This window comes from Fusarium proliferatum (assembly GCF_900067095.1).
Source record: "Fusarium proliferatum ET1 genome assembly, contig: FPRO_scaffold009, whole genome shotgun sequence".
In the NCBI taxonomy this organism is placed as follows: domain Eukaryota; kingdom Fungi; phylum Ascomycota; class Sordariomycetes; order Hypocreales; family Nectriaceae; genus Fusarium; species Fusarium proliferatum.
In genome coordinates, this window is record NW_022194798.1 from 1912599 (window position 1) to 1925297 (window position 12699).

Below are 12699 nucleotides of genomic sequence, written 5' to 3' on the forward strand. Positions count from 1 at the left end.
TGGGTATAGATCCATTTCATCATCGATTTAGTGGCTCACCTCCCTATTCCATCACGGAGCTTTTTACAGCGTCGCACGGACTAGCACCAACTGAGTAAAAGTTCCTGTTGTTCGTTTGGAACAACATCTTGATAGACTTCAGCACTTTTACCATTTTAGCATCATTACCCGTTTATTCGGGCCGCCCCCGCAAGTGTGAGTGGACTTGCAGATGTCTAGCATACATCCTCGGCTCTCAACCCCGGATTTCTGTACCAAGTGCATGTGTAGTATCCCTCTTTGAGTTTATGATTTCTTTGACTATTAATGCCCTACCGGCAGTTTTCGGTCCTACTCTCTTGATCTCACTAAGCCAAGAATGTTTCTCCGTGGTGGAAATAATCTCGACGTCTTCTTTCGTATCTTACCCTATCGTCGTGATAGACGTTGCGGGCAATTAATTATTGGACATTTCAGCTGATGATTGCTTCATCACCGCCGGTAAAGAGCCGAGCCTTGGATGAACTGATATCATATGTTGATTTTAGTCATTGCATGAGTATCGTGAAAACTTTGCTCTGGGGTTGCTGGGTCCATTTATGGCGTTTATGCTGTCGATCTCCGTACTCGATTGCCGAGGTTACCTCCCAAACCCATCCCTATGGCCGTGCGACGTAGCAATGCAGCTCATTCTTGCTGCAAGCGAGCTGGCTCACATCTTCTGTAAAGCATGAAGAGCGGTGTATTCTGACCGACCAGACCCAAGATTTAGTCTATGATCGGCTTTGAGGCCATCCGTGAATATCCGCTGGCCCGATGAAGATGTAAAGGCTCAATTATGAGTTCGGTGCTATTCACATCATTGACATCAGAATAGTACGAGGTCTTTTCCTGTTTGCTTGGCGAATAAGTCCCATCTCATATCACCACCGTTCTTCCAATAATCCCTCATGAACTCCAGGACGTTTTCATAGCTGCCCATTCCACGTGCAGTCATGCTCTCCATCGTTTCTACAACGATGGTGCGTTCGGCATAGGTTGTTGAGTCGCAGCCTGCTGCAAGAAGTGGCCACAGAAGTTGAGCGTGAACAGGAGACTGTTTGTCGATGTTTTGTAATGAGTTGATAATCGAGTTCACTGTTGTTTGAACTTTTGGATTATCCTTGGGTAGTTCGTTTACCCGCCTATAAAGACACAATAGTGTTGCATCAGTGAATAGTCTGTGGCTGGCTTCTAGTTCTGTCCGGAGCACTGTGTCTGTCACTGTTGAAGCGGTCTTTTTCCGAAGCTCGATCAATTGAACTTCAAGTTCTTGAGGGGATGTACTGCACGCTAGATCGTTTTCATACAACTGGGCACTCGCATCGACATTCATGCAACGTGGCTCAGATAGCTCGCAGACAATATTAAGAGCAGTCACGAGCTCCCGAGAAAAGCCGGAAGTGAGATCAATGCGACCCAAGTCAGGCATACAAGTCAAAAGGTAGTCCCAGTCGATGAACCCTTTCGTCTGCCGCGAAGGTAGTGGCAACCCTGAAAGTCTGTTCATCAACAGGAGGTGGACGAGCCACTTGAGACTCATCCACCATAAGGGATCCAGACTATACTTCGACTTATCACGTTGAACGATATGAAGAGCCCCGTTGAGATGCTTCCGAAAGGTCGTCGTATCCCCAGCGCAAACACATGTCGTAGCCAGCATCAACGTCGTCGGCAGTATTGTCACTCCAAGGTTGCCAAATCCTGGTGTAGTAATTGCTTCTCGGAGGTTTCCCAGACACTCCACAGTCGCCGATATTGCTGCACTCTTCGATTCTGGGTTTCGCGCCATTCTGAAGAGTTGGCTGCTGCTGGCGGCGATCATTGCCCCCATGATACAGGGGCTGAGATCAGCGGCTGGTATAATCAAGCTTAGAGCCATGTCCGGTTGCAGTGGCCAGTATACTATCGCTGTGTGGGCTACAAAGTGCTGGAAGTAGATCCGCCGAGGATCAGACCGGAGTGGAGGGCTGGACGGTAGAGAGATGGAAACGCTGAGCCTTGGTGGGCTTAGTGCAGGAAAGGAAATCAGGAAATCAGAAGAATCATCTAGCATTGATGATGAGAGGAAGCTGCTGTCAAATGTATCGGATGTATCGGTATAAGAAATGAGTTGGTGGGAAGTGACAGCTGAGCTTGGTGCCAGAGACACTTGTTGTCCACCGGCCGTCACATCGGTAAAAGGTGGCTGTGTCTTTATCTGGTAAAGTATATTGAGTGAGTCTGAATTCAGTTGAATCATCTCAGTTAAGGTAGATGAATCATACCTGAGCATTACTAGCTGGCTTCCGTTTTGCCACTCTGAAGGTCTTGACGCTCAACTCATATGAGCACAGGTGAGGGTACTTGTAGCATCTAGAACATGACGGCCTCTTCTCATCGCACTTGCCCAATGTTAATGCAAACGAAATCTGAGAGCAGATAGTGAGCATACCTTGGCCTTCTTCCTCTTGCACTCAGTGCATCCTGCACGTCGTCTTTGGGACTGCTCCATTGCGTCATACACTTAGTAAGTGAGAGGGAGACTAAAAGGAATGAGAATTATGATTGGAATCTAATTCAGAGCCATGTTCGAGGTGATAGAGTGAGATTCTTGACGGTGTCTCACCATAGCCATGAGAATGGGGGTGACACAAAATGAGACGAGTGAATATGAATGGACCCCGCATACCAACAGGCAGACAGGGTTGAAAAATCGGTAGAAGCTCAACGGCCAATCACAGTCTGCCTGAGCCCGCTCGTGGGGACGCGATCAATCTTTGGCGTCGGCATCAGACACGCGACTAAACCCGTCGAAAACATGCCTGACAGCGTCGATTGACGACCCTCAGTAACGCAAAGCCCATTATGATTCTACAGTCCATAAGCACAAATTAAGCACCGTGTTAAACGCGTTACAATGCCAACCAACCCAGAGATATTCGACATCGGCCAAGAAGCCCTTAGACAATGGCGTCTCAACAAACTCTACGTCCATCGCACACCTCTCATCCCATCTAAAGTCAAAAATATAAAGTATGGTTCAAAACTCTGGTTGAAACTAGATCACACTCAGTTCACTGGGTCTTACCACTTCCGAGGCGCCATAGCACGAATGAAGGACAATCCTGCCAAAAAGCCATTCGTGACAGCGTCGACGGGGAATCATGCCATGGGCGCTGCTCTTGCGGCGCATGCGTTAGGAACAAAAGTCACTATTGTTATGCCAATGGGTGTTGAGAGACACCTGCTTGACAAGGTGATGCAGTACGGTCCTAAGATTATACAACGTGGACATGATCTCAATGAAGCGAGAGCATATGCAAAAGACCTTGCTGAGATGTCAGAGCATATATATTTCTCACCCTGCGATGATGTGATGGTCCTCGCAGGTCTAGGCACCGTCTGCGTTGAAGTCCTCCAGCAATTTGAATTCTACCAGAAGGATATCCACAATATCTTCGCCCCCATGAGTGACATCGCACTCATAAGCGCCATAGGCTGCTTCGCCACAGATGCAAAAAGGCAAGCTGGCGAATTAAGGCCCAAAGTCAGAGTCTGGGGTGTTACAGCTCTAAACTCAATGACACTGGCTGGTTCATTATCTGCTGGATTTCCCATCGAGACTGAAAACTCGCCAACGATTGCTGCGTCTGAATTTGAGAATGACGTTATACGGCATGGGATTGACTTTCGGTCGGCGAGAGCGACGGTTAATCATGTTGTTACGTGTACCGAGGCGGAGATTCTGGTGGCGTTGAGACAGCTTCATTTGCAGGAGAAGCAGTATGTTGATGGGTTTTCGGCATTGGCGCTCGCGGGGTTTCATAAGGTTGCTGATAAGGTGAAGCATGAGATAAGTACTGTTATCTTGTGTAGTGGGAACTATGATAGGGATAAGATGGCGAAGCTGGTTTATGGTACGTGATGTTTTGCGGTTACGCATAGAAGCAAGCCTGCACTTCATACAGTCAAATTGATTTCTTGTGTTGACTTTGCTCTTGCCATTTCGTCATACGTTAAGGCTGTCCTATATATCAACGCTCTTTGCCAGTTCCTCCCATCCACGGCAAATCTCCAGCGTTTCTTCACACTTACTCTTCACTCTCCACCAACTATCCGACCCCAAAGGTACCCTCAAAGGCAATGTCTTACCCTCAGCAAAGCCAGTCCCTTTCACTAGCTCGATCATCCTCGCAACGGCTTTTTCAGGATCTCCTGGCGAATTCTCCGTCAAGGTCGCCTCAGCCTGTCGAACCGCTTCATTGAACTGAGCATACTCTGGGACACGAGCCTCAACATGCTGGATCTTGTTGAAAACTGGAGTGCGGCAGTATCCTGGCTCGACGATGAGGACTCTTAGGCCTGGTGCGAAGATGGCGAGTTCTTTGGATAGACACTCGACGGCGCCTGAACCTGTTAGTAATTTTGGGCATACGATATGGAAGAATGGTCGCAGCTTACCTTCTAGAGCGAACTTGCTGGCGCAGTATCCTGATGCACTGGGGTCGGCATGCCAGCCAGCCTGAGATCCGACGAATAGCAATGTTCCAGACCCCTTCTTCCTCAAGTACGGCAAGACGGCGCGGGTGATATTCATAGGTCCATGGAAGTTGACCTTGAATGACTTTTCCATGTCTTCTTGACTATTCTATCATCAGCTGTAATGCTTGTAATTCACAGCCCATGTTACTCACGTCAGCTCTTCCACTGCCCCACTGAGGATGTACCCCGCGTTGTTGACTACAACATCAATTCCATCGTAGATACTCCAAGCCTCGTCTATTTTGGACTTGATGACCTCAGGGGAGGATGAAACATCGAGATCTAGAATAGCTGCGCCAGTTTCTTTGAGGTGCGAGAGCTTTGTATCGGCGTTGCGGCCAGTGGCTATGACGTTATCGCCTGCAGATCGAAGTTGACGAACGAGGGCTTCGCCAAACCCGCTGGAACAGCCAGTGATGAACCAGGTTATCCCCATGATGCTAGAAATATATATCTTTGGACTTGCAAAGGATTCCAGACCGATTCAACGATAAGAAGGGTAGCGATTACGTTTTATACTTGCGGTGAACCAGGTTTGGAATCCTCCTTCGTGGATTGAGTCAGCATCAGTGGGACCAGTCTGACAGCTAACGTTACTTGATCCTGGCGATGTTTGCTTGAAAGGGATCTCTAGCTCAAAGACAAGCTAATTCCTGATTGTGATTTGATGTCCCAGAAACTTATCCCACCATGTTACGGTGACACTTCCATACAAGAACCAGATAACAGTTATCCGTCGTCCTTCTTCGTCCCCTTTGCTATTTGTTCCTCATAAACTAAATCGATGGCGTCACCATGGGTTTATGCCTTGAACTCCAATAGCCTTCCCGACATCTTCATCCTTCTCGCCCTTGATAACACGCGCAATTCGATCCCCTCCTTCAGCCGGCTCAGCTGCTCCCCGCTGCTTGAGAGACTCGGCATCACTGGTGAAGTTTGTCGCACACAACCCCGGATCTACCCCAAATACCAGTAAACCCTCTGGTTTAAGCCGAATGTTGTACATCGTCATGAGCATGTTCAGACCAGCTTTACTAGTCCGATATTCCGTCGCCCCAGCGCTATGAAGTGGCGATTCAGGGTTAGACGTAAGAGTGATAGATCCAGTGCTTGAAGTAACGAAGATGAGACGAGGTGGTTTATGCTCTGACTTGTGAAGAAGAGGGAGAAATGCTTCGGTGACACTCAGCGCACCAACGAGGTTTGTTTCGAGGACCCTGCGGAAAGCTTCGCGCGTTGGAGGACTGGCCATCGAGACGATACCAGCGTTATTAACCAGAATATCCAACCTGCCCCATTCAGAAGCTAGGGTTTGAGCAGCGGCATCGACGGAGTTGTCATCCGTGACGTCAATTTGGATGCTGGAGACTGTTCCTTTGATATCGTCGAGTGACTGGAGTGACCGAGCTGCTATCTCCCCTTTGGCTTCATCTCGACTTCCAATAATGACATGGTATTTTACCGAGGACAGGACTAGATTCTTGGCGGTTTCGAAGCCGACGCCTTGATTGGCGCCTAGTTGGGTATCTCAATGGAGAGTCTGTGTATCTTTGTGTGCGGCAACTCACCGGTAATCAGGACCAGCTGTTTGTATTTCGACATGTTGCATAAGATACGACATGAATTTTGGTGGCGAAGTAGAATTTTAGAGAGGGCTTTTGATGAATATATGTAGCAGTGCTCTTGTGCCATCTCTTCATGTCGCTACTGGCGGACTTAAGGCAAGCTCTAGCTTAAAATCCGCTCGCGGGCATCTTGTATCGGAACGCTCGGAGATACCTCCACGGAGATATCAAGGCGAGCTTATTGGCCAATCGTATCTTCCTCATTTCATTGGGGTTCAATTCCTTTAGGATTCATTCAGGCAGGGCTTTTATTATCTTTGAGTGCTGGACGCATGGATAATTTCCGTGTTCCGAATGCAAGCCACTATCTTGATACTCTTAATTTAAGCGATCTGTATTGAATATCACTTAAAGGGACTTGGACTGCCATATAATAATATGCAACACAGAGCTTTACAGTAGCCGAGGTCTTTGAGATGGTTCGAAACTTTGCATACAGGTGTTGCTCCAAACAACCTTCGACTTACATACTTGACAAAGTAATATCTTCAAGTTCCAGGCAGATCCTAAGTTGGAATTAAGACGAGAACTGTTATTTCTTGTTATCATGCTCAGTAACCTTGCCGTCCTGCAGTAGGGTATCTCATAGAGACTGAACCCGCCTGCAGCCATCAACTGTCATACCTTGAGCTATGTTTCGCAAAATGTTCGTCGTAGAGTGGCTGAATTTGACTTTTGGTCGGATTCAGCGGCCCGGCTTTAATCCGCTGAAAGCCTGAGCCAACAACGAAAGTCTAGGAATGGTGCCTAACCAACATGCTCTCCCGTCATCATCAGATGTAGCGCTTCTAAGATGCAAACCTCGCCGCCTACAATCTTCGTTGACTCTCTCCCCAAAGGCTCTAGAGTTACATTTAGAGACTCTACGTTCTTCGCACGTAATAGGCCTGGGAAAGCTTTCCCATCAGCTGATCAAGTCCGAGCTAAGAGTGAAGCGGGCGATCACGTCCTTCATAGAAAGAATACCGTCATTTTTGAGTCACTTGGCTTGGTCGTCAAATTTGGTAAAGAGCCCCGTGTCACTGCTGCGGAAGGCCAGTGCCTCTGGTGGTTGCGTCGGTGTCTTCCAAGCGTCCCTGTACCTGAGATATATGGCTGGACAGACGATGGAGGAGAAGGCTTTTTGTACATGCAGCTGGTTGAAGGCGTGACTTTGGAGAAAAGATGGGATTCCCTGAGTAGAGAGGATAAAGTTGGGGTTTGTGAGCAACTGCGAGATATGCTCGATGAGTTACGTCAGGTAAAGCGCGATCCAGAGGACGAGTTTCTTGGTATATAAGAGCCCGGCTGCCATGGGAGTTATCATGTTGATCAGGAAACAGGACAAATCAACCGTGGACCACTACAGGATGTGGTATTCGCCGACGGAACCCGACCAAAAGCAGGACCGTTTTTATCTATGAAGGAGTTCCATGACTGGTTTTCTTTCCTAGTAAGACGACAATCCGCAAGTGGTCCCCACTGGGAAGATTACGAACTAGAGGATATACCTGACCCATATCGCCAACTTCTACCTGACGATCCTGGAGTTGTGTTCACGCATGCTGACCTCCACCCAAGCAACATAATGGTCTCTGAAGGCTCACCGTGCCGTATTAACGCCGTGATAGACTGGCACCAGTCAGGCTGGTATCCTGATTACTGGGAGTTTTACAAGGCTGAGTATACCAACCACTGGGAGTCTGAGTGGGTGCAGGAGTACATCCCCATGTTCTTGAACAAACCGAGAGAGACATTTCTCAACGGGATTGACAGCTACGCAGCCTCATGGGGTTTCATGTAACCTCGAGAGCAATTCTTACCAGAAAGCGAGACGATGTTGGAGATTCTGAACGATCTCTCCAGAAAGGAAAAAGTACCGCACTTCTTGAGGGGTTCAGAAAGTGTTTGACGCGTCTAGCAAAAAGGGGACTACAGCCTGATCTTATACAAAGGGCAAAAAACATACAACAGCGGGGATTCGCTGGTCGTCACCGACCCAACTACTAATCCGCCCCTTACAGGCTTGACTATGGGAGAGCGGACGGGATCCCGTATTTTCCTGTAGGTATGGTCGTATGTGGTTGGATGCGGTCGGATTTTGGTACAAGTTCAGGGTTGGCAAAGCGTTATGTCGTTGTTCCAACGTCTTGACATCTGGCGAATCCAGATATATGTCTCCAGTCGAGTTAAGCATTAGTTAGTGGCTGATCTAAATGTATAGAGTGGAGTATATTTATAGATTCCTTTATTAATCATGCCTTGTTTAACCATATAAAGAAGTGGAATAAAGACCTCTCTTTATACCCTTTCTAAGTGCTATTCTCCAAACCGTAATACGCATGGCCTGCCAAGAAGTCCAGACTGTTCAAAACCGTCCGAACTTCCCTGAAATGGTTTCACATGCAACGGCTCCCAATTTTCCGTGACGCTATGATGCTCACTGATGTTCTTCGATACGGACAAGCCAATCAAAGCAGGTTTCTGCCAGGCTGAGGGGATCGCCAAGCATGCTAGACCCTGATGGTATAGCTAGGCGAAAACCTAAATAGCTAGTCGAGGCTGAGCGGTGGAGTCACTGTGGATGCTTGCGCCATGGCCTTTGGATCCGGCATGATCTTTATATTGTTGAGGTCCCATGCGGTTGAATATTCGCATTTATTTCACTTTTGACATCACATAATGGCAGGACAGTACTACGCTGTGCCGTCAAACGGCCAGCACGACATCCATCTCCAATTCCAGAACCCACCAACTACACCGAGCCCACCATTGCAACCATCCAGATCCTTCCAAGGTCTTCCAGCTCGCCGCCGATCAAAAGTAAAACTCTGGTTCGGCCTCATCGGAAAATGGTGCATCACAGTTATCTTCATCATAGTCATCTATGGGATCTTGATCGCATATGCTCTCTACGATGTCATATCAGAGAAACAGAAGAAGTACTTTAATGCATTAATTACAGGGTTCCTTATTGCTCTGGGACTATCAACTATGAGTCAGTTGACCCATGCGGTACAAGATTTGAGATGGTGGATCCTGAGTAAGAGGCCGAGGTCCCGTCAAAAAGTACGTTTTAACGAGGTTTGGAAAAGGGCAGTTTACTAATGGGTGTAAAAATAATTAGGTCAAAGCGATTTTGCATGTTCATAGCATGAGCCAAGTATTGGTCTTGGCATTCAAATCGAGTCGATGGACAATTCATGTTGGAGTCGCAACCTGGGTAGCGCTATTTCTTGTGCGTTCACATTACATCTAAATTCTCTCAAAACCTGACTAACCACCGACAAACACAATCAGGCAACTCAAATCGGATATGCCTCATTAGGTCTGTGCTACTCGGTCGAAAAAACCGAAGACCAGGCCCTCTTGATTCCCGGGAACGTCTCCATCGCGAATTTGAGCACCATCTCAACCTCGAGTGTTGTCAACGCATCCGGTTCAACAAAGAGCGAAGAGTACGCGGCAAACAGCTACGGGATCATATCCCTGGCTTTAAACGAAGGGGATCCCGATGATATCCTTTCTCCTGGGACTTTATTCTTTGCAGACAATAAGTTTCTATTTTGTGACGGGTCCTGTGTTTATGTCTTTCGCGAGACGAATACCCTTTCTTTGGATAATCCGAAAAGCGCTCCTGTCTCAGCGGTCACCGACAGGAAAGTGAATATCACGGCGCATTGCGACGCGTTGAAGGTCCGTCAAGGGGGCAATGGAACGGAGGAGCTGATCACCGTCAACAATGGGAGCAGAGAAACAAATATCACATTACCTAGTAAGGAGGTTCTTGGTGAGAAGGTTTATATGACATCTGCATCTCGCAACTGCGGCAGCGACTGCAGCATTGTTTCAGTGTTTGAACCATCGTCGACAGATCCGTGGTTTTACAACTGCACCGTCAAAATGAGCCCCGTTGAGAACGCGAAGAGGCCAGAGCACGAAGTTAGTGAGAGACTGATGCGCTTAGCAACATCGGCAATAGCCCTAGGAGGCCCCGACGGTCCAAACGATACCCGATCAAACAGCTACCCCGCTGCGTCGGTGTTCGGTATACCACTGAATGGCTCAACAGAACAAGTAGAATACCTTTTATCACGCTTCGCTACGGGTATGCTAGCAGCTGTCATCGAATCAAACACAGATATTGTACTCGCCGGCCAAATGCCTACGATCGGACAGAAACTCAACGTTTCGCACTGGGGAATCATCACCTTGATCTTATGGATCACGGCATTTCTTCAATTGTTGGTGGCTGTTGTGGCGACCAAGGTGTCGGAACGGGTTGTTGTGCCAGAAGGCGACTCCCTTTCCGAGGCTAGAGTCTTGAGAGGCATGGTTGAGGAAGATATGTTGGATGGGGAGATGAGGGACAGTGCGGGAGGGAAGGGAAAACGTTTATGGATTTACAGGAATAGACACGTTGGTGACGGGTTGTATGATTTGTATATGGAGGAGGTTAGAACTTAGTATGCTTATATCACATATCTCAAGTTAATATTGGTGTAAGGCTTGCTTATAACCGTTGATTGCAATGGTTTGCGGGGACATTTGGCCGTCGTCGTCTCCGGCATCTATGTTTGGCTCGAGCAATGAGTGTTCAAACGAGCCCAAGTTTTCCTTGATTGCAGCGCGGAGCAATTGTGTTCGTTTGATTACCATGACAAAGTTGTTAACATAAAGTAAAGGGAAAAAGTCATAGTCGTCGCGTGATATTTCTACCTGTCTATTTGTGATATTGATGCTCATCCAGGGTAGTTTCTGTAGGCACCGGCCTGACCTCGGCTGATGAGAGTCTTACCGAACACAATTTGTATCCACTGGCGGGTTTAGCTCAGTTGGGAGAGCGTCAGACTGAAGTCAAACTTCAATCAACCGATATCTGAAGGTCATGTGTTCGATCCACATAAACCGCAATCTGATCTTTTTGCGACTGCTGCTTTTTACCACTTATTTTTACTTTAAAAGTTGAGCGCCAGCCGCTTTCGTGCGACTGTTTTATTTCTCTAGATCAGCCAGCGTCCCCCCCTTAAGTCACTGAATTGCCTTCCTTTACATCGCCATTGCCTGACAGTCTGTAACGTCTTGGCTCTTAGAGAACTGCCTTGTACCAGAAGAATGTAAAACATTCATGATATAAAATAACCCTGCAATGTGCACTCGCAGTATCGAAGTAAATATATGCCAACAGCATTGCCCTTGGCTCCTATCTCTCTACTCATCCCCAACTCCCCGGTCTCAATCCTATTATGAACCTTCGTGACATTTCATAGAAGTTTGAGGCTTTATCTATTGGCACGCAATTTCTTCCAAAGCTTATGCATGCGCTCAGCTTGTCCAGGGGTAAACCTCTTGGGACCGCACTCACTGCATCTCGTTAGCTTCGTTTCCAACTTCAAGATATGAACAACTTACGGCTCGACATAGTCCATGAAGTTATCCGTAGGATCAAAACCAGGCTTATCAGGGCAGCTGTTGAGATCAGGGGGAGGGCACACCCCATACTCTGGAGGCGATGCCTCATAAGGAGTATCATCAACATAGTCGCCTGGTTCTTCGCAACCATTCTCAAAGGTATGCTCCAGACCAAGCCAGTGCCCAACCTCATGAACGGTAACGTAGTTGAATTTTGGAGGGACCTCGCCAGGGTTATTGGGCCTCATGATGCAGCCGTCGAAGAGGATATCGTTCTTGGTGGGATTGGGAACAGGGAGCTCGCACTTTCCACCAGGGGGCATACTGGCAATGAAGAACAGATTAAGATCCTTGTAGGTTCCTTGCCTCAATGCAGCCCGGAGCTCCTCTTCGAATTCACCGACTGGACTGATGGGATAAGCCCAGTCAGAGTTGATGGTTCTGCTGGTATTCATCAACTTGAACGAGAAATTCCAGGGCTTGAATTTCTCGTTGAGAAGGCTCATCTGTTCCTTGACCGTAGCTTGCTGTGAAGAGTTAGTACATTAGCTTTGGAGGTTTCTTTGGGACTTACGCTAAGGTAGTTGTCTTCTTCCTTCTTGCTTGCTGCGAGGATATGCACGTAGGTCTTGACCTCTACATTCTTATGTTGTCCTCGGATTTCCAGATGCTCATTTGCAAGGTCTTTTGAGATGGCTTTCAAGCCATTGCTGGATCCCGAGGTACCGCAGTCAAAGCCAGCGGCTGACACAGAGCTGGCCAGGAGGCCGAGAGCAAGAGCAGATTGAAGATGCATCCTGAGTGATGAGAGATAGACGACGAATTGAATGCTTCAAAACGGGTGGTGCCAAGGGAGTCGTGTCCGACTATTTTATATAAAATCAGTTTTCGTATTGCCAGCTTGCAATTGGGACTTTCGAATCCTTTCCAATCCTTCCTACACTGCGCCACGTTCGCCAGTACTGGTTGGATTCTTGGCAGTACCCCTCACAAGGTCGAAACACGAGGTCGGACCAAGCTAGCGTTACTTTAACAACGATTGAATAGGAAATAAGGATCTTGGTCCAGGGGGGGTTGGAGATGCAAGCAGGCTGACACCTTTCCCATTGGCTGGTTGAAGGCAGGAGGATCGCGGGGTTAC

The 12699-nt window shown here is 47.8% G+C and overlaps 7 protein-coding genes and 2 non-coding genes across 9 annotated transcripts; 4 read left to right on the forward strand and 5 right to left on the reverse strand.

Annotated features, from left to right (window-relative positions):
• Positions 1-847: 847 nt before the first annotated feature.
• Positions 848-2512, reverse strand: FPRO_15057 (uncharacterized protein; the record flags this gene model as incomplete). The annotated part of the gene is made up of 3 exons (XM_031220664.1): positions 848-2218; positions 2286-2402; positions 2453-2512. 3 exons carry the CDS (start codon positions 2510-2512, stop codon positions 848-850), a joined length of 1548 nt encoding a protein of 515 aa, XP_031086301.1.
• Positions 2513-2917: 405 nt separating this feature from the next.
• On the forward strand, positions 2918-3925 carry FPRO_15056 (ILV1-Anabolic serine and threonine dehydratase precursor; the record flags this gene model as incomplete). The annotated part of the gene is made up of 1 exon (XM_031220665.1): positions 2918-3925. One exon carries the CDS (start codon positions 2918-2920, stop codon positions 3923-3925), a length of 1008 nt encoding a protein of 335 aa, XP_031086302.1.
• A 102-nt stretch (positions 3926-4027) lies between these two features.
• Positions 4028-4978, reverse strand: FPRO_15055 (related to ketoreductases; the record flags this gene model as incomplete). The annotated part of the gene is made up of 3 exons (XM_031220666.1): positions 4028-4407; positions 4462-4643; positions 4695-4978. The coding sequence occupies 3 exons, from the start codon at positions 4976-4978 to the stop codon at positions 4028-4030; spliced, it is 846 nt and encodes a 281-aa protein (XP_031086303.1).
• Positions 4979-5332: 354 nt separating this feature from the next.
• Positions 5333-6144, reverse strand: FPRO_15054 (uncharacterized protein; the record flags this gene model as incomplete). Its single annotated transcript, XM_031220667.1, has 2 exons — positions 5333-6057; positions 6111-6144. The coding sequence occupies 2 exons, from the start codon at positions 6142-6144 to the stop codon at positions 5333-5335; spliced, it is 759 nt and encodes a 252-aa protein (XP_031086304.1).
• Positions 6145-6960: 816 nt separating this feature from the next.
• On the forward strand, positions 6961-7950 carry FPRO_15053 (uncharacterized protein; the record flags this gene model as incomplete). Its single annotated transcript, XM_031220668.1, has 2 exons — positions 6961-7438; positions 7490-7950. The coding sequence occupies 2 exons, from the start codon at positions 6961-6963 to the stop codon at positions 7948-7950; spliced, it is 939 nt and encodes a 312-aa protein (XP_031086305.1).
• A 158-nt stretch (positions 7951-8108) lies between these two features.
• rrna19 lies at positions 8109-8224 on the reverse strand. Its single transcript, XR_004093479.1, has one exon. It is a non-coding gene; the product is annotated as a ribosomal RNA (ribosomal RNA).
• A 604-nt stretch (positions 8225-8828) lies between these two features.
• Positions 8829-10613, forward strand: FPRO_15052 (uncharacterized protein; the record flags this gene model as incomplete). Its single annotated transcript, XM_031220670.1, has 3 exons — positions 8829-9215; positions 9274-9384; positions 9447-10613. 3 exons carry the CDS (start codon positions 8829-8831, stop codon positions 10611-10613), a joined length of 1665 nt encoding a protein of 554 aa, XP_031086306.1.
• Positions 10614-10966: 353 nt separating this feature from the next.
• On the forward strand, positions 10967-11059 carry tRNA. The gene is made up of 2 exons: positions 10967-11003; positions 11024-11059. It is a non-coding gene; the product is annotated as a tRNA-Phe (tRNA).
• Positions 11060-11428: 369 nt separating this feature from the next.
• FPRO_15051 (uncharacterized protein) lies at positions 11429-12354 on the reverse strand (the record flags this gene model as incomplete). The annotated part of the gene is made up of 3 exons (XM_031220671.1): positions 11429-11510; positions 11559-12085; positions 12133-12354. 3 exons carry the CDS (start codon positions 12352-12354, stop codon positions 11429-11431), a joined length of 831 nt encoding a protein of 276 aa, XP_031086307.1.
• Positions 12355-12699: the final 345 nt, after the last annotated feature.